Here is a 24,521-nt window from a genome sequence, read left to right on the forward strand (position 1 = left end):
TTTCAGCTGCTAGCATTTATTTATTGATCCCTCATTGAGCAAATCTGGCACCACAAAAATTACAGCACAATTCACAGAACTAATACCAGATGGGCAAAAAACAGCTATTTACAATTTATGACAGGGAGGGTGTTCTTGAATCATAAGCACATTTACAGCCAGAGCAAAATAAATGGGGTAGAAGGGGGTGACTTGGATTTCATTTTCAATTACATTCCGTTTACTGCCTTCTAGAAAGAGCTGCTGACAGGTTTGCCACAGCCCAGCAAACTCTACTTTTATTTGGATTCCTCTTTGGAGGTTGGTGCAGACTGCTCACACACTTGCAATTTAGGACAAGTGTGAAAACCATCGTCAAGCTCGTGTTGCTGATATCTGGATGTGGTCGGAGATAAACGGGACCTCTTATAGCACTGTGAGAACAGTCTGCCATTACACTGGCATCTCTTTCAAAGTTACATAGCTGCTTTGGAAAAGACAAATTAGATGCTCACCAAATGCCTGGAATGTTTTACTGTCCTCTTGAGGTTGTAAACACCGACATGTTAAAAAAAGCGATGACTAGAAAGGAGATGCAGATTGGAAACACAGTAAAAATAAAGTTATAAATAATACAAAATATATACTTGCATGCACTTCAGTGAACGCATGTACAGTAAACCCGCATGAGCAAACCCACTTCATTCAAATTTCAACAATGAACATGCTAAAAAAAAAAGATACCGTGTTCCCTTGCCAAAATAAAGACTTGGTTGAAGCTGATGGTGCTGTCATTGTGAAAGAAGAAAACAAATGCACAAAATCTTTAACTGCTGACACACGGGCCAGATGTCACAACCGATAACGATCCAAGTAAATAAGCGATACAAACAACATAGAGCCTAAAGCACAGGAAAGAATCCATTTGAAATGATTTGGGTGTATAATAGTTTGATTCTGGTTCTTGTGTGCATCTTGGAATGCAAAGCAAGTGACTTTCTAAATATCTATGACCCACATAAAAGGTTTGCAAAATTGGGCGTTCAGGAGAGTTCCAACAATGTCTACTTCAACACCTTTCTGTGACTTTTCTAGTTTCTTGTTTAAGCTCCTGATGAAGCCTCGAAGAGTTGCGTCTCCTCATCTTGAAAGACTGGAAAAGTCACAGAGAGGATTAGAAAGTTGGAGTACAATTGCAACTTGTGTAAAAATGTCGTGAAACCTTCTAGTTGCAGTTAAGAGTTTAGTGAAGTTAACATGTGACGGTCGATGAACCATTTTGTTTCATGGGGAAATTTTATCCGAATGCCCAATTGCCATTATTTAATGTGAGGAGCAGACCCTTCTCATGTTCTAAGCATGGGCCAGTGCCAGATTTCAAGGGAAACCGTGGTTTGAAAAAAGTCAGTTTCAAAACGGCTAAAACTACCCCGGTGTAGTATTTTTTTAATGTTATATATAAATATTTTTTTTTTTGTCTGAGTTGTATTGCAAGCAAAGTGACTCAACCCCTCCCGCTGCTCTGACAAGTAACCACATTGAGGTTTTTTTTTTTTTTTACATTCACCAAAGTACCCACGGACCATGTTGAATATAAACCAACCTTATTTACCAAAAATTTCTAAATGCCAGAGCTGCAATTGCAGTAATATAATACTGTAATTTTTTTGTGTTTGAAAAAGTCTTTAAAAAAATTCTAGGAGACTAAATAGGTCAGCACTAAGGGGCTGTAGCACCAAAAAAAACAAACTGATGCTGCTGTCCACTTTGAATCACAAGAAGTGCCCCCCCCACACTTTTTTTAAATTAAAATGCTCGCAAGTTCAACAGAAATACTAGATTATATTTGACTAGCCATTTGATAAACAGGATTCAATGTATTGGCATTTAAATACAAGCTTCAGAATTATACTTGGACCCATGAATACCTGTCAACTGGGAAATAAACCCTGCTTTACAGGAGTATGGCGACAACAAATCAACTGTTTTGTATTCATTTGGATTTGAATATAAATTGCAGGACCCAACATGAACAAATTACAGACAACAATGTGGGCTGGCTCTTGTATCGAGTTTGCACATTATCTACATATATTGGGGAGGAGGGAGGGTGACATGGAAATGTTTGCATGTTGAATAGCACTCGGCCCCTGACTCAATTAGGATTATGCTGTGCGGATGATATAGATTGAAAAAAGCAAATCTGTGGCAATCGATTCTTTATGATGAAGTAGCATTGCTTGCGTGTGTCTGTCAGTGGGAAATCATTCCGGGCAGGTGAACATATGAGAGAGAAAAAAAAGGGACTGTAAATGGGTTCCGGACAGCAAATGTAGTGCATATGTATGTGTGTGAGAGTGAGAGAGAGACGCGTTTAGCAAGCACAGTCCTGATGGGACCTCTGTGGCTGCTCGGTGAGCTGTGGGCCTTGCTTGGCTCCGGTGACAGCGGGGTCGTTGTTGTCCAGAGTCTCGGACATCCTCTCGCAGATGATGTCTACCAGCCTCTCAAAGGTCTGCTTCACGTTGATGTTGTCTTTCGCGCTTGCTTCAAAGTGTTCGAAACCTGTCGTCCAACAGAGGGCAGTAGAGACATCAATGAGACCTTCCACCTCCCCCATGACCAGAGCATCTTGTCAACTCTCCTTAAGACGTCTTGGTCAATGGAAGTGAAAGGCTGCCACAAAGGAGGAGGATCCTTCAAGTACACTTTACACAGTAACTTGCTTGACAAAAAAAAACTAACATACAACAACAACAAAACAAACCCAAACACTGCTAAACAGAAGGGGAGATGGGGGGGGGGGACCAAAAAGTGTACTTCACGCAGTTCCCTCTACATCAGGGGTGGGCAAACTTTTTGGCTCAGGGGCCACATTGACTTTTAAAATTTGATAGACGGGCCTGGTCACCACAAGATAGATTTATTAACATATCAGAACATATTGAACATAAACAGAACAAAAGCATTAAAGTATTAACATACTTTTTAATGGGAGCAGTGTTGTTGCTCACCCATTTAGCCAGTGCATCAAAGTCTGGTTGTAATCATGTTGTCACAATTCTCAGAACAGATCTGAGGTGTTCATCACTCATCTGGGATCTGTGGGGTGCTTTGTTGGTGTTCATCACACTAAAAGTCTGTTCACACACATATGTCCAGCCAAACAACACCATCATTCTCCGTGCCATCTTCTGGATGTTTGGAAATTTGGCTGCACTTAACGAAGCATAAAACTCATCCAGTTTCTGGGAGTGGAACTTGTCCTTTAACATCATGTCACAATAGAGATCTATCATTCCAACTGCAACTCCTATGGCACTGTTTCCGGTCTTGTAAGAAGGGACATGACACTGCTGAAGTGCCCCTGTCAATTTTTCCAAAATCACAAAAGTGACGGCATAATTCCTTCTTCAAGGGAATGAATAAATTTACGATGGTGAAGTCCCCTCGCTCGAATAAAATTGACAAGTTTCACAACTGGCTTCACTACATGGTCAAGCTGCAGCACGGATTTACCCAGTGCTTCCTGGTGAATTATGCTGTGTAGGAAAATTACCTCCTGCTCAGGGTTGTCCTCTTTCACCCCGTCCTGAATTCTCTTCAGCATCCCCATATTTTTTTCCTGTCAGATTCGGTGATCCGTCTGTGGTAACGTTGGTGAGCATTGTCCAAGGTAACTTGTGCCTCTGTATGACCGCTGACACGCTGTTAAATAAATCCTCTCCTCGTGTTTTTCCTTTCAGGGATTCCAGATCTAAAAACTTCTCCGTAATCTCGAAATTCTCATTCTTCCCTCTGATAAAAATTAAGATCTTAGCGGGGTCCTTAACATCGTTGCTTTCGTCCAGTGCCAAAGAATATAATGAAAATCTCTCCGCTTTTTTGTTTAGCTTACTCATGAAGTGTTGTCAATTACTTCAATCCGGCGAGTCATTGACCTGCGTGATAAGCTAATTTTTTCAAATTTGTCCTTGCTCTCAGGACATAAAATACTTGCCGTCTCTAACATGCACCCTTTAAGAAACTCCCCTTTGGAGAAAGGCTTGCTGGCTCTAGCTAGTTTGAATGCCAGTAAAAACTTATCGTGCTTGCTTCTTGGATGGAAGTTGATCGAGTAAAGATGTTTTGTTGAGGCTGCAAACTTGCTAGCAACCTGTCAGCAGTAGCTGTACGTTCTTGTGTTGAAAGGTTGCTGTCGTAATTAGCATGCTTAGTGGAAAAGTGACGGATGGTGTTGTATTCTTTTAAAACCGCAAAAATTTCTTGGCATATAAGACATACAGCCTTAGATCGGACTTCTGTAAAAAAGTATTTAGGCGTCCATTCCTTCTTAAACTCACTGTCAACTTTTCTTTGACATTGCTGCAGATGGGTTGCGATCTAACCAGTAGAAGTAGAGCGATTACTGAATTGGAAATGGCTCGCTCTCGAGTGCGCTCTCTCTCTCTCTCTCTCATTCTTTTGGGGTACGGGCACTGTAAAATCAAGTCACAGCGCCACTTAGTGTTGAACGCCTGTCATTGCAAGTCAAAATGAAATAAATTGCAGAATTCACATCAAACCTTGTACTGTATTCTGTGGCAGGCCGGATTAAAAAGCCTGTGGGCCGTAGTTTGCCCACCCCTGCTCTACATGAATTCGCCAACTGGTGTTTTGTGTGTGTGCGCACTGACAAATGCTCCAAGATGGCACCAAAGCTCTACATCATAGGAGAGTTGTAATTTGTGTCTCAGATGTAAGATGAATGATGTCTTTCAACAGAGAGAATGATAGCTTTGTATGTTTAGGCAGTCTTAACCTGGGTTGTTAGTAGAAGTATTCGCTGCATGTACGTGCGTATTTATATTTTTAAAATAAAATTGTAAGCCATTTTCTTATGGCTTACAGGTTGTAAACCGAGTTTGAAATCTTAACTGATTCACGGCAGGCCATTTTCAAGGCAGAGTTACCCAAATTGCCACAACGTAAGCACAGACATACTCCTTCGAGTGTGAGGTTCCGAAACTTGCCATTTTTTCCCCTATAAATTCTGCCATTTCTTCTACAAAAGCTATGCTGCTCTTGAATTCAACGTGATGCAACATCGCCATCTACAGGGACCTGTTAGTCTTTACATGCGTTTTCAAACCAGAGTTTCATCGACAAATGGGGCAGACCCACTTCCAAGACTTGAAAAACATACTTAACGAATATATACATTGATGGCAGCACCTAACGTTTGCATTCCAGCGGACTAATACAAAAAAGGCGTTTTGGGTCAGGCATACAGTAGCCAAAGGTCCAATTTAACTTGGTCTGTGCATCTCAAAAGAGACTTTCTGGAGAAGTGTGGTGAAAGTAGAATGATTGAACTTCAACAGGATGAAGCAAACAGACGCCTGCGCTTACCAAGCTGTTCTGACAGGTGCCGGCCCCTCTCTGTGGCCACCACCCGCTCATCTTCCATATCAACCTTGTTCCCCACCAGGAGCACCTGAGCATTGTCCCATGAGTAGGTCTTGATCTGAGTTGACCTGTCGGAGGTACAAACAAACTAACGTTTACTAAATTGAGCATGCACAAATACAAAGCATTACTGAGGGATTGGGCGGCTCAGCGTTCGACTGGTTAGCGCGTCTGCCTCATAATGCAGAGGTGCACAGTTCGATTCTGGCTCTGGCCTCCCTGTGTCGAGTTTGCATGTTCACTCCGTGCTTGCGTGGGTTTTCTCCGGGTACTCCGGTTTCCTCCCACATATTCCAAATACATGCATGGCAGGCTGATTGAGCGCGCTAAATTGTCCCTCGGTATGAGTGCGAGTGTGGATGGTTGTTTGTCTATGTGTGCCCTGCGATTGGCTGGCGACTAGTTCAAAGTGTACCCCGCTTCCCAACCGAAGATGGCCGGGATAGGCTCCACCACACCCTGGTCCCTTGAGCAGACCAAAAACGGATGGAAGGATACTGAGGCATTAGGGCTTGGGATTTTTTCCGTTTTTTTATTTTTCATTTTTTAAATAAGTATCAAATGGTGTCATTTTGGCGTGAAACAACTAACTTTTGAGAACGGTGTTCCAAGCTTCTGAAAATGCTCATCAGGGATCATATTAAAAATGTCGGCAGTATGTTTGACTTTCACCCTACAAATACATTTCTTTCTAAAAGCAGGACCATGATTATGTTTGGTAGATTTGTTTGTTCTGGTGGGGTTGATGTTCCAATGTGTAAGTGAAGTGTCAACAAGGCAACCAGACAGGTTTCAAACAAATATTGAACTTATTTGTCTGGGAAGTCTCTGAATGTTAATTTAAAACCAGTCCAGTCTATTCAACTCACTGGTTCCACGATTATCTTTGCACAGTAGTTTGCATGGTGCTGTCAGGGCATTTATTGGTCACCAGCAATCGAGTATGGGATGAGCAAAGTAAAAACCTGAAAGGGGTGCCGAGCAAGAACAGTCAAAACACACATGATGCACAAGCGTCCCCTCACCAGTCCTGCACGGCGTTAAAGGACTCCTCGTTGGTAATGTCATACATGAGGATGAAGCCCATGGCTCCTCTGTAATAGGCTGTGGTGATGGTCCTGTAGCGCTCCTGGCCGGCCGTGTCCTACATCCACATACGTGAGTAAAATGCCACGGTTTTCTCTCCATAGAAAAATCGACATCTGACATCCAGAAAACTCAAAGCTTATGTATGGGGCTGCAGCTAGTGGAAATAAATTTAGAACACAAATATTCTAATAATTCTCCCATTGAGTGATCTGATACATAATTTGTTTCACTTTGGTACGCATCATTTCTTTTTTTGGGAGGGGGGGGATCCTTTTTAGTTTTGTTTTACTCTTCCTACCAGCTGCAGCCAAGTCAACATTGCACATGAAAACCTGTCTTCAACTGCCTTACCTGGTCAAATAAATGTGACATAAAGACATGATAAATAAATAGATATTGATTTTGAATGATTCAACAACATTATGCATGTGAGGCGCAAAAACAGTTCTCGGCTAACGACTCTGCATCTGTGTGGAATGGCCTGAAAGCAATCACAAACTATAGAATGCCATCCCCCCCAAACAGTGAACAATAAGGGTCTGGCTGACGAACTCAAATCAACTGTATTTATAGAGCACTTTCAAACAGCCATCGCTGCATACAAAGTGCTGTACATGGAGCAATTTAACATATACAATAAACAGGAAAACAAATTGGTAATAAAGACAGTAGAAAGCACCAAACAGTAAAACCAAGAACAAATCCAAGTCATGCTGAGTCAAATGCCAAAGAATACAAGTGAGTTTTGAGGAGGGTTTTGAAGATGAGCAGCGAGGAGGCTTGCCGACTGTTCAGTGAACTAAACATGTTTTTTTGCCGATTTGAAAAGGTCACCCCCAGGTCCCACATACACCCACCTCTACCAGAAACCACTCTATCCACGCCCCCATCCTCATTCTCTCCCCTACAGATCCACGAACAGGGCGTGAGACGGCTCTTCAAGTAGCAGAAGATCAAGAAAGCTGCTGGGCCCAACAAAGTGTCCCCCTCCTGCCTGAAAGTCTGCACTGACCACCTGGCTCCAGTCTTCACACAAATCGTCAACAGATCCCTGTGTGAGGTCCCATCCTGCTTCAAACAGTCTACCATCATCCCAGTTCCCAAGAAACCAGTAACATTGGAACTGATCGACTATAGGCCTGACGCTCTGATGTCTGTGGAGTACACAGACAACATCGGCTTGCACTACATCATCGGACACCTCGACAGCACAGGGACCGATGCAAGGATCCTGTTTGTGGATTTCAGCTCTGCGTTCAACACCATCATCCCGGAACACCTCAACCCCAAACTTCTCCAGATCCTGCTTCAAACAGTCTACCATCATCCCAGTTCCCAAGAAACCAGTAACATTGGAACTGATCGCCTATAGGGCTGACGCTCTGATGTCTGTGGAGTACACAGACAACATCGGCTTGCACTACATCATCGGACACCTCGACAGCACAGGGACCGATGCAAGGATCCCGTTTGTGGATTTCAGCTCTTCTCCCTCTACACAAACGATTGGACCTAAACAAATCCAGCTGTCAAACTCAAAGTTCGCAGATGACACCCCAGTCATCGGTCTAATCAAAGACGGCGACGAGTCTGCGTACAGCCAACAAGTGGAGCAGCTGGAGCTCTGGTGCAGCCGACACAACCTTGGGCTGAACACGCTCAAGACTGTAGAGATGATCGTGGACTTCAGGAAACATTCTTCTCCACAGTTGCCCCTCACACTATCCAACTGCCCTGTGTCAACCGTCGAGACCTTCAAGTTCCTGGGAATCACAGTCTCCCAGGACATGAAGTGGGAAGTCAACACCATCTCCATCCTGAAAAGGGCCCAGCAGAGGATGTACTTCCTGAGGCTGCTGAGGAAGCATGGCCTGCCACAGGAGGTGCTGCGACAGTTCTACACGGCAGTCATCGAATCAATCCTGTGTTCTTCCATCACGGTTTGGTTTGGGGCGGTCACAAAAAAAGGACAAAATCCGACTTCAATGGACAGTTAGGACGGCGGGAAAAATCATTGGCACCACCTAGCCACTCTTGAGGACTTGCACACTGCAAGAATCAAGACAAGGGCACAGAAAATCCTACTGGATCCCTCTGACCCTGCCCACCACCTTTTCCAGCTACTCCCCTCACGCAGGCGCTACCGATCCATGCGCACCAAATCCAGGAGACCCATAATAGCTTCTTCCCTCAAGCCATTAACTCCCTAAACAGTCACTGATGAATACTCCACCGCACCAGACAATTCAAAGCGATCAAGGACATCTGCACAATTGCACACTTCTTGTACTACAAATACTGCTACTGTTCACTTTAAAATGGTTCCTACCATTAAGAAGGAACACAACACTGGACTACATCGAGCGCATCAGTGTATGAATGATATGAATGATCTGGCCTCAATCAAATGGTTCAACACAGTGTTCAATGATTATCGTAAACAATAAATCAGGTGTGTCAAACTCATTTTTGTCTCGGGCCACTTTGGAGTTACGTCTTCCCACGGAGGGCCGTTCTATGACCGTTGACACCACAAACATTTTTAATCGTCTCATTGCATTATTGTTTGTACACAACAAATTAATGGATTACTAGTTTTGAAATCAGTCAACTATAATAGTTTGTACAATTATTGTTCAAGTGAGTGTAAACAGGATAGCTAAATTGTTGCAAAATCTTTATTTATTACACATGAGAGTGTGACATTTTGGTACACATTTTAGCAAGGATCATACAATTTGACACACATGCAAATGGTTGTCGGTTGATTGCTATTTATCGTTTTATTGGTTTATATATTTATGTCTTTTTCTGCAGTTCAGTTTTGCTGCCCTTATTTTTAGTGTTTTCAATGCACTGCATGCTTGCACTGTGATTGAGAGGAAAGAAATTTCATCTGTGCTGTATATTGTACATCGAGCATATTTGACAATAAAGCTGACTTGATTTGCTTTTGCGGGCCACATAAAATGATGTGGCGGGCCGGATCTGGCTACCAGTGCTTGAGTTTGACACCTGTGCAATAAATGATTGAGTGAAAAAGCGCTGCTTGGAGCCGGCGCAGAAGCACAACAATCACGAAGGTGCCACCGCTGCCGCAATTTGAGAAAGGGGAAAAACCCTGGATTGTGAAAAGGCTCGGACCAGTCTCACCCAAATCTGCAGCTTTATCCTCTTGTCGTTCCTGTAGATGGTCTTGACCTTGAAGTCGATGCCCACCGTGCTGACGAAGGCCGGCGTGAACGAGTCATCTGCATAGCGGAAGAGGAAAGACGTCTTGCCCACGCTGCTGTTGCCGATGATGAGGATTTTAAACATGTAGTCAAAGTTCTGGTCCGAAGACTCCTTTTGTCCGTAGGTGGCATTTGCAGACGCCATCTATCCAGGGCATTAAAAAAATACACACACACGCGCGCTCACACACACACACACACACACACACACACACACACACACAGACCGGTTTATGTGATTTGTGGGGACTACTTTTTAGTTCATCACTTTCGGGGACCACCCTTTCTAAATGACATAGAGCTCTGCAAAAAATCAGGTATACACAAGGTGGTGGTGTTAGCTTATAAACACCTTTAAATATCAGAATTTATGAAGTCATGTGGTTGGACCATGTCATATGGGGACTTCAGAAAAGTCCAGTTTACATGCCTTATGAGGACTTAATTTAAATATATTTAAATGTATTTACATAATTCACACAGGATCTATACCAAGTACATGTGATTACTGGGGACCTCACACAAAGTGCATTACTCATCAAAAATGGCAAGCATCTGAACCCAACTGTCAAATGAAAGTCAATTCATTTGAATAATAATCGTTGAAATAATCTATTTTTATATATTTTGTTTGTTAAATGTCATGTGACTCGAATATGTCTGCTTCAGAGAATGGAAGACATTTCTGGCATGTTGTTGCAATCAAAGATCCAGCCAAATTCAAATGAACAGGTTCAATGTCAGGCTTGCCCAGAGCTTGCTGATGATCTGATCATTTGAATCAGGTGTGTTGCAACAGGGAGACTTGGAAAACATGCAGGGCAGCGGCCCTCCAGGACCAGAGTTTGACACCTATGGTCTACCTTAAACAAACATCAAACAAACTGTTGACATTGTTTTAAAATACATTCAAAGTGAAATATCCATAATGAAAATAAAAGTGCCTCAACAGATTGATTGAAAACTTATTTGTGCTGCAATTTCTTTTTGGCAGCCGAAATGCGGTTATAAACATAATACTTGAGGGTTTGCCAGTCTCGTGTTTTAAGGGCTTCTGGTTCAGCCCTTAAACATCTTTCGCAATCCATTTTTCCTGGGACGCAAAAAGATTTGATGAGTCCCATCATGTGCCTTTCCACTGCCTTTATTTCGCTTTCCTGCCAGGGAGTTCTCTTCCTCTTTCCTAGAAGTACTGAGAAAAAAAAAAGTTTTATTATTGAAAGTCAAGGAGAGTAGATGATTAAATTCCAATCTAAACACATTGAACATTTTGCTGTTCAATGAGCAATAGAAGCTGCGCTGTTGCATCATTTCACAACATTTTCAGAACAAATGTACCATTCAGAGATGACTTTAAAATGCACATGAAAAGGAGATAATCATGTCTCAGCGATAAATTACATTTATGTCTTAATTTGGACAGTGACAGTACATTTTCTTAAAAGCAGCATGATTTCTCAGTTTACCTTTGAAGGAAGATCTCTTGGCAGGAATACTTGATGGAATTTCATCATCATTTGATGATGGCCTGTCTTTATTTGAAAATGGTGTCCGTCTCTTGGGTGTTAATTGGCACGGATTATCATTCTCACTTCTTTCTCCTATGGAAAAAGATTTTTCCAAATTGTGATTACACTTATAGAAAACTGAAGCTTTATCACTTTCATTTTTTAACTTTTTCTTAGTCTTTAGAAAGTTCAACCAGTTACGATTAATTTCTAAATGTATCTCAGTGTTCCATTCATTCATTCTCTTCCGTTTATCCAATGTCGGGTCACGGGGGCAGCAACTAAAGCAGGGAAGTTCAGACTTCACCCTCCCAAACAACTCCAGCTCTTGCTGGTGATCCTGAGGCATTCCCAAGCCAGCTGAGAGACAGACTTTTCAGCTTGTCCTGGGTCATCTTCAGGGGACTCTGATCAGTGGGACATACCCGAAACACCTTTTCATGGAGGCGTCCCGGTGGCATCCTAAACAGACTTCCTCTGGCTCTTCTCAATGCGGAGGAGCAGCGGCTTGACTCTGAGCCCTGCTTGGATGACAGAGCTTTTTTTTTTTTTTTTGCTTGGACCAGCAGTATCACAACAGGGTTCAAGTAAAGTCGCCTCTTTGGGTGTTGTCTTGGTCATCTGGAATACAATTCGGAAAAAAAAATTGGAGGATATGATAGAACACATACTGAGCCTCAAGTAAACCATCTAAATATAGATGCACAAGTTATCTGAGAGAAGAACTTTATCCTGTAAAACCGTGTTTGATATGTTTTAAAATCAAAGTCATTGTGGGGACATTCGTGTAAACGCTTTGTCAGTTGTTTATGGGGACCATATTGAAACTCTTGACACAGTTTCCACCCCTCACACAAACTTAGTCAACGAGTGGTGTGGGGACACCGTGACTGTCCACAAAAGAGAAATTACTACAAAAGACGAAATCCCTGTGATAAATTCAATCTTCCTAATACAGTCTACTAACACTAACCTTCCTAATGCATTATGTGAAATTGCCTGTTGTGCGTAACTATAGTACTTTATCATGAAAATTACTGTCCGTCATCACGAATGCACAGTTATAGAGATACCAAATGGAATAAATCGTTGAATGGAAATGAATATACCTGATGTATTTTGCTTGGACCAGCAGTATCACAACAGGGTTCAAGTAAAGTCGCCTCTTTGGGTGTTGTCTTAGTCATCTGGAATACAATTCGGAAAACAAAATTGGAGGATATGATAGAACATATACTGAGCCTCAAGTAAACCATCTAAATATAGATGCACAAATTATCTGATAGAACTTTATCCTGTAAGACTGTGTTTGATACGTTTTAAAATCAAAGTCATTGTGGGGACATTCGTGTAAACGCTTTGTCAGTTGTTTATGGGGACCATATTGAAACACTTGACAGTTTCCACCCCTCACACAAACTTAGTCAACGAGTGGTGTGGGGACACCGTGAGTGTCCACAAAAGAGAAATTACTACAAAAGACGATAATCCCTGTGACAAATTCAATCTACCCAATATAGTCTACTAACACTAACCTTCCGAATGCATTATGTGAAATTGCCTGTTGTGCGTAAGTACAGTACTTTATCATGAAAATTACTGTACATCATCACGAATGCACAGTTATAGCGATACCAAATGGAATAAATCATTGGATGGATATGAAATACCTGATGTATATTGCTTGGACCAGCACTATCACAACAGGGTTCAGGTAAAGTCGCCTCTTTGGGTGTTGTCTTGGTCATCTGGAATACAATTCGGAAAACAAAATTGGAGAATATGATAGAACACACACTGAGCCTCAAGTAAACCATCTAAATATAGATGCACAAATTATCTGAGAGAAGAAGTTTATCCTGTAAAACTGTTTGATGTGTTTTAAAATCAAAGTCATTGTGGGGACATTCGTGTAAACGCTTTGTCAGTTGTTTATGGGGACCATACTAAAACTCTTGACACAGTTTCCACCCCTCACACAAACTTAGTCAACGAGTGGTGTGGGGACACCGTGAGCGTCCACAAAAGAGAAATTACTACAAAAGACGAAAATCCCTGTGACAAATTCAATCTTCCTAATATAGTCTACCAACACTAACCGACCTAATGCATTGTATGAAATTGCCTGTTGTGCGCAAGTACAGTACTTTATCATGAAATTACTGTACATCATCTCGAATGCACAGTTATAGAGATACCAAATGGAATGAATCATTGGATAGATATGAATATACCTGATGTATGTTGCTTGGACCAGCACTATCACAACAGAGTTCATGTAAAGTCGCCTCTTTCGGTGTTGTCTTAGTCATCTGGAATACAATTCGGAAAACAAAATTGGAGGATATGATAGAACACATACTGAGCCTCAAGTAAACCATCTAAATATAGATGCACAAGTTATCTGAGAGAAGAACTTTATCCTGTAAAACCGTGTTTGATATGTTTTAAAATCAAAGTCATTGTGGGGACATTCGTGTAAACGCTTTGTCAGTTGTTTATGGGGACCATATTGAAACTCTTGACAAAGTTTCCACCCCTCACACAAACTTAGTCAACGAGTGGTGTGGGGACACCGTGAGTGTCCACAAAAGAGAAATTACTACAAAAGACGAAATCCCTGTGATAAATTCAATCTTCCTAATACAGTCTACTAACACTAACCTTCCTAATGCATTATGTGAAATTGCCTGTTGTGCGTAACTATAGTACTTTATCATGAAAATTACTGTCCATCATCACGAATGCACAGTTATAGAGATACCAAATGGAATAAATCGTTGAATGGAAATGAATATACCTGATGTATTTTGCTTGGACCAGCAGTATCACAACAGGGTTCAAGTAAAGTCGCCTCTTTGGGTGTTGTCTTAGTCATCTGGAATACAATTCGGAAAACAAAATTGGAGGATATGATAGAACATATACTGAGCCTCAAGTAAACCATCTAAATATAGATGCACAAATTATCTGATAGAACTTTATCCTGCAAGACTGTGTTTGATAGGTTTTAAAATCAAAGTCATTGTGGGGACATTCGTGTAAACGTTTTGTCAGTTGTTTATGGGGACCATATTGAAACTCTTGACAAAGTTTCCACCCCTCACACAAACTTAGTCAACGAGTGGTGTGGGGACACCGTGAGTGTCCACAAAAGAGAAATTACTACAAAAGACGAAATCCCTGTGATAAATTCAATCTTCCTAATACAGTCTACTAACACTAACCTTCCTAATGCATTATGTGAAATTGCCTGTTGTGCGTAACTATAGTACTTTATCATGAAAATTACTGTCCATCATCACGAATGCACAGTTATAGAGATACCAAATGGAATAAATCGTTGAATGGAAATGAATATACCTGATGTATTTTGCTTGGACCAGCAGTATCACAACAGGGTTCAAGTAAAGTCGCCTCTTTGGGTGTTGTCTTAGTCATCTGGAATACAATTCGGAAAACAAAATTGGAGGATATGATAGAACATATACTGAGCCTCAAGTAAACCATCTAAATATAGATGCACAAATTATCTGATAGAACTTTATCCTGTAAGACTGTGTTTGATATGTTTTAAAATCAAAGTCATTGTGGGGACATTCGTGTAAACGCTTTGTCAGTTGTTTATGGGGACCATATTGAAACTCTTGACACAGTTTCCACCCCTCACACAAACTTAGTCAACGAGTGGTGTGGGGACACCGTGAGCGTCCACAAAAGACAAATTACTACAAAAGACGAAAATCCCTGTGACAAATTCAATCTTCCTAATATAGTCTACCAACACTAACCGACCTAATGCATTGTATGAAATTGCCTGTTGTGCGCAAGTACAGTACTTTATCATGAAAATTACTGTACATCATCTCGAATGCACAGTTATAGAGATACCAAATGGAATGAATCATTGGATAGATATGAATATACCTGATGTATGTTGCTTGGACCAGCACTATCACAACAGAGTTCATGTAAAGTCGCCTCTTTGGGTGTTGTCTTAGTCATCTGGAATACAATTCGGAAAACAAAATTGGAGGATATGATAGAACACATACTGAGCCTCAAGTAAACCATCTAAATATAGATGCACAAATTATCTGAGAGAAGAACTTTATCCTGTAAAACTGTGTTTGATATGTTTTAAAATCAAAGTCATTGTGGGGACATTCGTGTAAACGCTTTGTCAGTTGTTTATGGGGACCATATTGAAACTCTTGACACAGTTTCCACCCCTCACACAAACGTAGTCAACGAGTGGTGTGGGGACACCGTGAGCGTCCACAAAAGAGAAATTACTACAAAAGACGAAAATCCCTGTGACAAATTCAATCTTCCTAATATAGTCTACCAACACTAACCGACCTAATGCATTGTATGAAATTGCCTGTTGTGCGCAAGTACAGTACTTTATCATGAAAATTACTGTCCATCATCACAAATGCAGAGATATAGAGATACCAAATATCATGAAACAGTGATGGATATGACTATACCTGGTGAATGTTGCCTGGACCAGCAGTATCGCAACAGTTTTCTTGTAAAGTAGTCTCATTGGGTATTGTCTTGGTCATCTGAAATACAATTAGGAAAACAAAATTGGACAATATGATAGAACAAACCAAACTGAGCCTCAAGTAAACGGTCTAAAATTTAGATGCACAAATCTGAGAGAACAACGTCATCTTTTAAAACTGTGTTTTCTACATGTTAAACTCAAAAACATTGTGGGGACATTCTTGTTAACACTTTGTCAGTTCTTCCCCGCTTGGACACTGTTTTTTCTCCCCTCACACACACTTGGTAAACGTGTCCTATGGGGACACCGTGAGGGTCCAGAAAAGAGACATAACTCCAGAACATAATGATCTCTGTGTCAAATTAAAACGACCTAAAATAGTCCGCTCGCATTAGCCTTTCCAATGCATTATGTGAAATTGCCTGTTGTGCATACATACAGTACTTTATCATGAAAATTACTGTCCATCATCACAAATGCACAGATATAGAGATACCAAATATCATGAAACAGTGATGGATATGACTATACCTGGTGTATGTTGCCTGGACCAGCAGTATCGCAACAGTTTTCTTGTAGTCTCATTGGGTATTGTCTTGGTCATCTGAAATACAATTAGGAAAACAAAATTGGACAATATGATAGAACAAACCAAACTGAGCCTCAAGTAAACCGTCTAAAATTTAGATGCACAAATCAGAGAGAACAACGTCACCTTTTAAAACTGTGTTTTCTACACGTTAAACTCAAAAACATTGTGGGGACATTCTTGTTAACACTTTGTCAGTTCTTCCCCGCTTGGACACTGTTTTTTCTCCCCTCACACACACTTGGTAAACGTGTCCTATGGGGACACCGTGAGGGTCCAGAAAAGAGACATAACTCCAGAACATAATGATCTCTGTGTCAAATTAAAACGACCTAAAATAGTCCGCTCGCATTAGCCTTTCCAATGCATTATGTGAAATTGCCTGTTGTGCATACATACAGTACTTTATCATGAAAATTACTGTCCATCATCACAAATGCACAGATATAGAGATACCAAATATCATGAAACAGTGATGGATATGACTATACCTGGTGTATGTTGCCTGGACCAGCAGTATCGCAACAGTTTTCTTGTAGTCTCATTGGGTATTGTCTTGGTCATCTGAAATACAATTAGGAAAACAAAATTGGACAATATGATAGAACAAACCAAACTGAGCCTCAAGTAAACCGTCTAAAATTTAGATGCACAAATCAGAGAGAACAACGTCACCTTTTAAAACTGTGTTTTCTACATGTTAAACTCAAAAACATTGTGGGGACATTCTTGTTAACACTTTGTCAGTTCTTCCCCGCTTGGACACCGTTTTTTCTCCCCTCACACACACTTGGTAAACGTGTCCTATGGGGACACCGTGAGGGTCCAGAAAAGAGACATAACTCCAGAACATAATGATCTCTGTGTCAAATTAAAACGACCTAAAATAGTCCGCTCGCATTAGCCTTTCCAATGCATTATGTGAAATTGCCTGTTGTGCATACATACAGTACTTTATCATGAAAATTACTATCCATCATCACAAATGCACAGATATAGAGATACCAAATATCATGAAACAGTGATGGATATGACTATACCTGGTGTATGTTGCATCTGACTCTGAGGCAGTACAGAGGGTTGAGGAGCCACATCTGTGACTGTAAAGGCTGGTCATCTAGAAAGACAGTCAACAATGATAGAGATTCAGAATATTATTTATGAATAGGCCAATAGCCCATCTCATCAAGTTATGCAGGATTGTTATTTGCAACTCTGAAGAACTTGGATCAGATCTACAATTTGCAAGGCAGGTGGAAAACTTCTGGTAAATTTAGTCATCCATAAAGACAAATATTTTTTTTTCTGAGAGATAAATCATTGATCGTGCAGCACTTAACTTTCTAAAGTATTTTAGAAATTGAATTGGCACTTGCTTTGAGTTTAGGTTTCAGAAAATAATTATTTGAAATGTGTACCAACCTATTCCATACACCTGCCATAAATGATCATTTTGATCCATGCATCCATCCATTTTCTAATTAGTCTATCCTCATAAAGGTTGGTAGCATGCAGGAGCCTATCCCAGCTGTCTTTGGACAGGGTGTACCCCGCCTGGATACACCCTGAACTGGTTGCCAGCCAATCGCAGGGCACAGATAGACAACACCCATTTACGCTCACACTCACACCGAGAGACAATTTAGAGTACTCCATTCACCTGCTAAGCATGCGTTTTGGAATGTGGGTGGAAATGGGAAAATTTGATTCACAATACTTCGAGTAAGATTCTACTATTCTGATTCTTTCAAAAGTTACTTCCATCCTTATTACACAGAGCCATTCTTTATAATCTGCAATGTATACATACTTGTGTTCTCCATGGGCAGTCTTCGCCACCATAATCATCGGTCATTTCTTCTCCCTCTTGAATGTCATTGAAAGCAAACAAACATAGGTGTGGCACACCATCCACATCAATCCTTTTCATCTGGCAATTTGGCCTCCTGTGTTCATCATTCACTGGTCGCCCAAATGACTCATCTTCTTGTGAAGCATCATTGCTTAACAAATATGTGAAAAAGAACAACATGAGATCATTATCACAATATTCTGATATTGTCTATAGTGGTGCAGAATAGGTGGATAATAAGTCTTACCACCATGTTTTCCCTCTCCACTTGAATGCAAACATAAACGCAGCACATGATTGGTGGTAAACTCATCTTCTGCTCTAGTATTCTGCATCATTTATCATATATCCCCGATATTCAGCAACAAATTGTCCTCTGCCGATTGTACTCTTTGCAAATATTTCACATCCTGTAGCAGACAGCAACAATAGTTTTTAGGGGGAAAAAACGGGCTTTGCAATCTAGTCTTCCATTATTGAGAGGTCCATGGTAATTTAGAAAACATATCTTGTCGAATAAAATTGGTTTTATTTGTTCGGTTTCACATGGTGTTCTTCTACTGAAGTAAGACAAAACACGGAATTAATTATTTATATAACGGCTTGTTTACAAACTGAGTCGGAAACTGGAAAAATAAACTCAGGGTTCATATTTAGTGTTCATCTGATAATAACTGTATATGTTTTATCTACAGTATATGCCATATTATGTAATAATTCCGCAGCATATAAATTCAGACAACGCCTTACCTTTGACTGCATTTATGTACCTCGCACACAATTTGCCTGTTTTGTTGGTCCTTAATGAAATGTGACGAATGGCGTCCTGAAGGGGGCTGACTCTTTGTGGGATTTCAAACTTGAGAGAGAAAAAGAGTTTGCATTGTATTCAGTCAGAATTGATTAATATATCGAACATATAAACGCAATATGAAAGACATGAAAAAAAAACGACATAAAGGAAAAAATATCAATACATGTCTTTGTTCAGTACAGTTTATATGCTCAAAGGAAATGGCAATAAGTAGAACATTTGTCTGGTTGTACACCTTGATCTTGATAAATTTAGGGAGTTAGCTTCAACTTGTTTGATTGGAAATTGTTGAACTGTGCATATTAATATTATACAATTAAGTTACTTTTATAGTGTTTTCACAACAGCTGTAGCTGTCATCTAAATAGCTTTTTAACCATTTATGTGCCAAACATCTGATACCAGGGGTGCCCAACCTTTTTTGACTGAAGATCCGACTTTTGAAGTGACCAAACACCCACTATTGAACTGATCGCGAGCATGCAAGCATACACACATTGATTGATTCTTCCACAATTTCCATTATTGCCATAGATGTTGCCCTTTTCTCTCTGAAACCGTATTGATATTTGCAGATTACATTATGCTTTGCAATACATTTGTAAAGTTTGTCTGCAAATAGTTGTTCTACAATTTTTGCCGGAAAAATATTGGTCTGTAATTTGTAAATAAGTGCTTCTCTCCGCTCTTGTAAATCGGAATAACTTTTGCGGTTTCCAGTTTTGATGGGAAAACACTAGTTTTGAAAGACGGGTTAAATAAATGTGGGAGGTTGCACAATATATTTTTTAATACTTTTTATTAATGCCATATCAACATTAAAATAGTCAGTATACCTTTTTTTTAGTGTTGAAACAATTTCCATACATTCATTTTCTAAACTGCTTATTCTTACAAGGGTTGCAGGCATGCTGGAGCCTGTCTTTAACAATATTAAATACTAAATTTACAGAACTAAGGAACATAGTGCAGGAATTGTTCTTTATATAGTTATTAATTTCGTATTCTTTGAATCTGGAATGTCACACAATTAGAAATATTATTGTTTCACAAACAGTGTGCGTGCCCTCCATGTATTAGATTATCACTGCTCATCTCACTTTACGAAATCGATACATTAGCTGAAGTGCTTAAACTTTTAATTGTTCATAAACTCCATCATTATAATTAATGGGTAGAAAGAGCAGCGAGACCAGGCAGTGGCGTTTGAGTGTTTAGCATTTAGCTTTAGCTTAGCCGTAGCCGATCTCGGTAGCTCACGTTTTGTTTAGCTTGTCTCCATTACCTACGCTACTTGCTATACTCGACAAAAATCCACGACGGTTTCACTAGTCGCGCTAGTGCGTAATGAATTTTGAAACTGCGGTTAAAAAAAGTTAAAAAGGAATAGTCACCGCTCGTTCGTCAACACATTTGAGTGTTTAGCATTTACCTTTAGCCTAGCCGTAGCCGATCTCGGTAGCTCACGTTTTGTTTAGCTTGTCTCCATTACCTACGCTACTTGCTATACTCGACAAAATCCCACGCCGGTTTCACTAGTCGCGCTAGTGCGTAATGAATTTTGAAACTGCGGTTAAAAAAAGTTAAAAAGGAATAGTCACCGCTCGTTCGTCAACACACTCAGTTGTGCTAGCCGTTAGCCGTTAGGCCGCGACTCGGCCATTAGCCCCGAGACGAGCCGAGCCCCGGCTCTCATTCAAGCCTGAGATGCGTGCACCCGAAAAAAAACCCCTCGAGCTTCAATGTAAATGTACAAACTATAATTACTGTATTTTCAGTCGCCAAATAAGTTAATAAACCATAGGGGGAAGCTCTAGCATACAATAGTATGCCAGAGCATACAATAGTAAGCGCTTACTATTGTATGCCAGAGCTTAGTTATTGTTAATACAGTGTTGCTGCGATGCTTGTTAATTCATAGAGAATAGTGACAATATTCTTATTTTAGTATGTACATTTGTAACATTAAACAAATAAATAACTTGTTAATTCATAGAAACTTGCTTACCTTGCATTTTACTTTTGCTTCTTTTGCTGCCATCTTCGAGCTTTGCAGGCTTCTTCTGATGATCAGTAATTGAATGATGACCCCCTCCCACTTGTAAAAATCCTTCCATTAGGGGACAAATGGGCGCGGCATATGCAAATTGTGTGTGTGGAGGAGTGAGTGCAATAGCACCGAATAACCATGTGGTGGGCTGCTGAGCACCGTGTACACACACACAATCAGTAAAAATGGTGACTTGTGGGTTTTTGCTAAAAACTTCACAGGCACATTCAGGGCAGCCCTCTGATGCTTTTTATACGTTATTTTTATGGGGACCTGCTTTTTTGTCCCCATAAGAAAAATGGTCCCCAAGACGTGACTGTGTTTCCAATTTTATGTCCCCTCAAAACATGGAAACGAGTGCACACACACACACACACACACACACACACACACACACACACACACACACACACACACACCAAAAAGAAAACTAATCCGTGAGAAAGGAGTTGTCTGAGAAAATAGCACGTGCTTATGTACAAAGGGTGGATCACTACATTTAATTTTTGGGAGGCAATCTCAATAAAATTAAAAACAGATGTCGGCCACAGAAGGTGAAGCCAAGTTGGTCCTTGTTGAGAGCTGCAACTAAAACTTGCAATTGTGACAGCCAGAAGTGAAGTGATCTAATGCAAAACACATTGTGGCAGTGCAAACAACCCACATATCGTTTGGAATTATTTCAAAAAGGCTGTCATTAGACTTGTTGCTTTTTCGCACTATTCCAACAACAAAACGCTCATGCAAGATGTCCCCATTCTTACATTCTACACTCAAATCGAGATGACTCAATGTGTTTGGCTTTCAAAGGCGGAGTAGTGGTAGACGAAGAGTTTTTTTTTCCCTTGCCCCTTCAGCTCTCTACTTTTGACGGACATTCAATACTGATGTCATTTCCAAAATGGCAGAGAGGATGTTATTATTTTTTAGTAAACCTTCAAACAAGTATAGTATCTCAAAAAAAATATCTGTAAAATATTTACATTTGCAGTAGGCTATATTAAATTGAGCTCATTACTTTCTGACTACCCCTCATATGCAAACACTACTCACAAAAGGTCTGAGATATTTGGCTTTTTGTAGGAAATTTGGGGTTGAATCTAAAGTGCACTGTAAGCTTTATTTAGCATGATTGTCCGTGATTAACGATCGATAGAATCCAAAATACAGCTGCAAATAGGCGAATTTGCGAAAAGTCAATCATCATTAATATCAAGAGGACGCTTGTACTACATTCTACAAGCCCGTGCCTGGACACCACCCTGTGGCATTTTCAGCCCACCGCACAAACCAAGTAAACACAACCGAACAGTTTTTAAATGGAACTTTTTAAAGTCATAAGTCAGTAAGTTGTAAGTCAAAAAACAACGATGCAAACAAATCTATGGCGTTATCATTTAAACTTTTCATGTTCCAGAAACAATGATATGTGGCGCGCACTTCTTATGATGTGTCCTTTTCATGACACGATAATATAAATAAATCGTAATCAATAAAATATTCATCGGTCCATCCATTTTCTGAACCGATTTATCCTCACAAGGGTGCTGGAGCCTATCACAGCCATCTTCGGGCAGTAGGCGGGGGACACCCTGAACTGGTTGCCAGCCAATCGCAGGGCGTACAGAGACGAACATAGATCCGCACTCACACACACACACACACCCAGGGACAATTTAGAGTGGTCAATCAGCCTGCCATGCATGTTTTTGGAATGTGGGAGGAAATCGGAGTACCCGGAGAAAACCCATGCAGGAAAACATGCGAACTCCACACAGGGAGGCCGAAACCACGGCCTCTGCACTGTGAGGTCGACGCGCTGACCACTGGACCGCCCAAATAAAATATACATACTCCACATAAAATAAAAACTCTACAGAGGGATCAAACGGGTTTCCAAATTGCAGCCTTTGTAATAATAAAATCCCAATTCTACTACATTGCAAGGTTGGATTAAACTCAATCAGCTGTTCATCCCTAGTTTCAGGGTGCCACATACTTGAACGAACCACAAATGGGTGATGACGACGAGGTAAATGGTTGAAGATGAGAATAGAAGAGGGTTCACTCACTGGAGATCACGCTGTCCTGTTGCACAGCAAAACTGATTCGCCATAAAGAGGCATCACGACGAGGAAATGCATCCTAACAGAGCAGCTAAAAGAATCTCTGCACAGTGAACCCATCCTAAGAACAACCCCGCTAGATGACAAAACGGAAGTATTGGGGCTTAGCAAGGCTAAGCATCAGATCAACCGGCTGACTGGAAACAAGCAAGCTCCAAAGGGCGGCTGGGCAGCTGGGCCAGCCAAACGCGGACGGCCATATGGTTGCCTAAGACCCCCTTATCCCACCCGGGTCACAGCCCAAACCAAATGGAGGTGAAATAAAACAGAAATCATCTACAAAACTGACCGAACACATTTCAAACATTTTTCGGGACATTTTCACATCGGAGATTATCCGACGTTAGCAGGCTAGTAAAACGATCGAACCAATTACTACCGGGGGTTGGGGGACGTTTTCTGTCAAACGACACACGGCAAGACGGATTGTGGGAGCCACTTATATATGACACGTCGCTCTTGGATATATAATAATGTGACACACAGGTTCGTTGTTGCCATTTATCTCTCAGTGGCAGGAGGCGCTAGCTAAGCATCCTTGGCTATGTCAAATGAAGGTTACGCTTGCTTATTTACGGCTACAAAAATCTGTCGAAACAGACACGTCGGCATTCCACAAATTAGCAGTGATACACTAAATCCAGACAGGGTAAGACGGTAAGATATGTTCGTGTAGTCTACCGTGAAAGGCTTGCTTTATTGTCGGCTTCGCTGCAGTCGTTTCAGCCCGGAGCCTGGCCAGCTTCGCACCTGCAGTCGAGCGTGCGTCTCTTGATTGACAGGTCCGGGCCCAAGTGGGTGGGGCCAAAGAAAGTTAAGAATGACTGACAGGAGCTGCACCAATCACAGAGGAAATCGTGGGAGGGCGAGACGATTCGCAGAAGGCAACCATGGGAAATAAACTATGAAATATTTTTTTTAAGGAATTATATTCGGCTAAATTAAAACTATATATACACCAAGAATGGGAAACGGGCAACTTTGTATTCATCGACTTATTTATTTATTTAACAAACTCCTCAAATCTTAAAGAAGCGATGATAAATGAAGTCAAGTCAAGTCAAGTCAAGTCAACAGTATTTATAGAGCACTTTCAAACAGCCATCGCTGCATACAAAGTGCTGTACATGGAGCGATTTAACATACACAATAAACAGTAAGACGAAATGGTAACAAAGGCCGTAGAAAGCACCAAGCAGTAAAATCATGCTGAGTCGAACGCCAAAGAATACAAGTGGGTTTTGAGGAGGGCTTTAAAGATGGGCAGCGAGGAGGCTTGCCGAATGTTCAGTGGGAGGTCACTCCAGAGAGAGGGAA

At 40.9% G+C, this 24,521-nt stretch overlaps 2 protein-coding genes across 2 annotated transcripts; both read right to left on the reverse strand.

Annotated features, from left to right (window-relative positions):
- Window positions 1–24,024, reverse strand: LOC127616772 (ras-related protein Rab-3A-like). The gene is made up of 5 exons (XM_052088586.1): window positions 23,886–24,024; window positions 9,670–9,894; window positions 6,453–6,571; window positions 5,371–5,495; window positions 1–2,544 (listed from the first exon to the last, which is right to left on the reverse strand). The coding sequence occupies exons 2-5, from the start codon at window positions 9,892–9,894 to the stop codon at window positions 2,354–2,356; spliced, it is 660 nt and encodes a 219-aa protein (XP_051944546.1). The 5' UTR covers window positions 23,886–24,024; the 3' UTR covers window positions 1–2,353.
- On the reverse strand, window positions 11,720–20,609 carry LOC127587602 (uncharacterized). Its single transcript, XM_052046019.1, has 11 exons — window positions 18,965–20,609; window positions 18,462–18,624; window positions 18,173–18,365; window positions 17,403–17,479; window positions 15,751–15,828; window positions 14,621–14,698; window positions 14,058–14,135; window positions 13,492–13,569; window positions 12,928–13,005; window positions 12,367–12,444; window positions 11,720–11,878 (listed from the first exon to the last, which is right to left on the reverse strand). Exons 3-11 carry the CDS (start codon window positions 18,183–18,185, stop codon window positions 11,720–11,722), a joined length of 717 nt encoding a protein of 238 aa, XP_051901979.1. The 5' UTR covers window positions 18,186–18,365; window positions 18,462–18,624; window positions 18,965–20,609.
- Window positions 24,025–24,521: the final 497 nt, after the last annotated feature.

This window comes from Hippocampus zosterae, chromosome 15 (assembly GCF_025434085.1).
Source record: "Hippocampus zosterae strain Florida chromosome 15, ASM2543408v3, whole genome shotgun sequence".
NCBI lineage: Eukaryota > Metazoa > Chordata > Actinopteri > Syngnathiformes > Syngnathidae > Hippocampus > Hippocampus zosterae.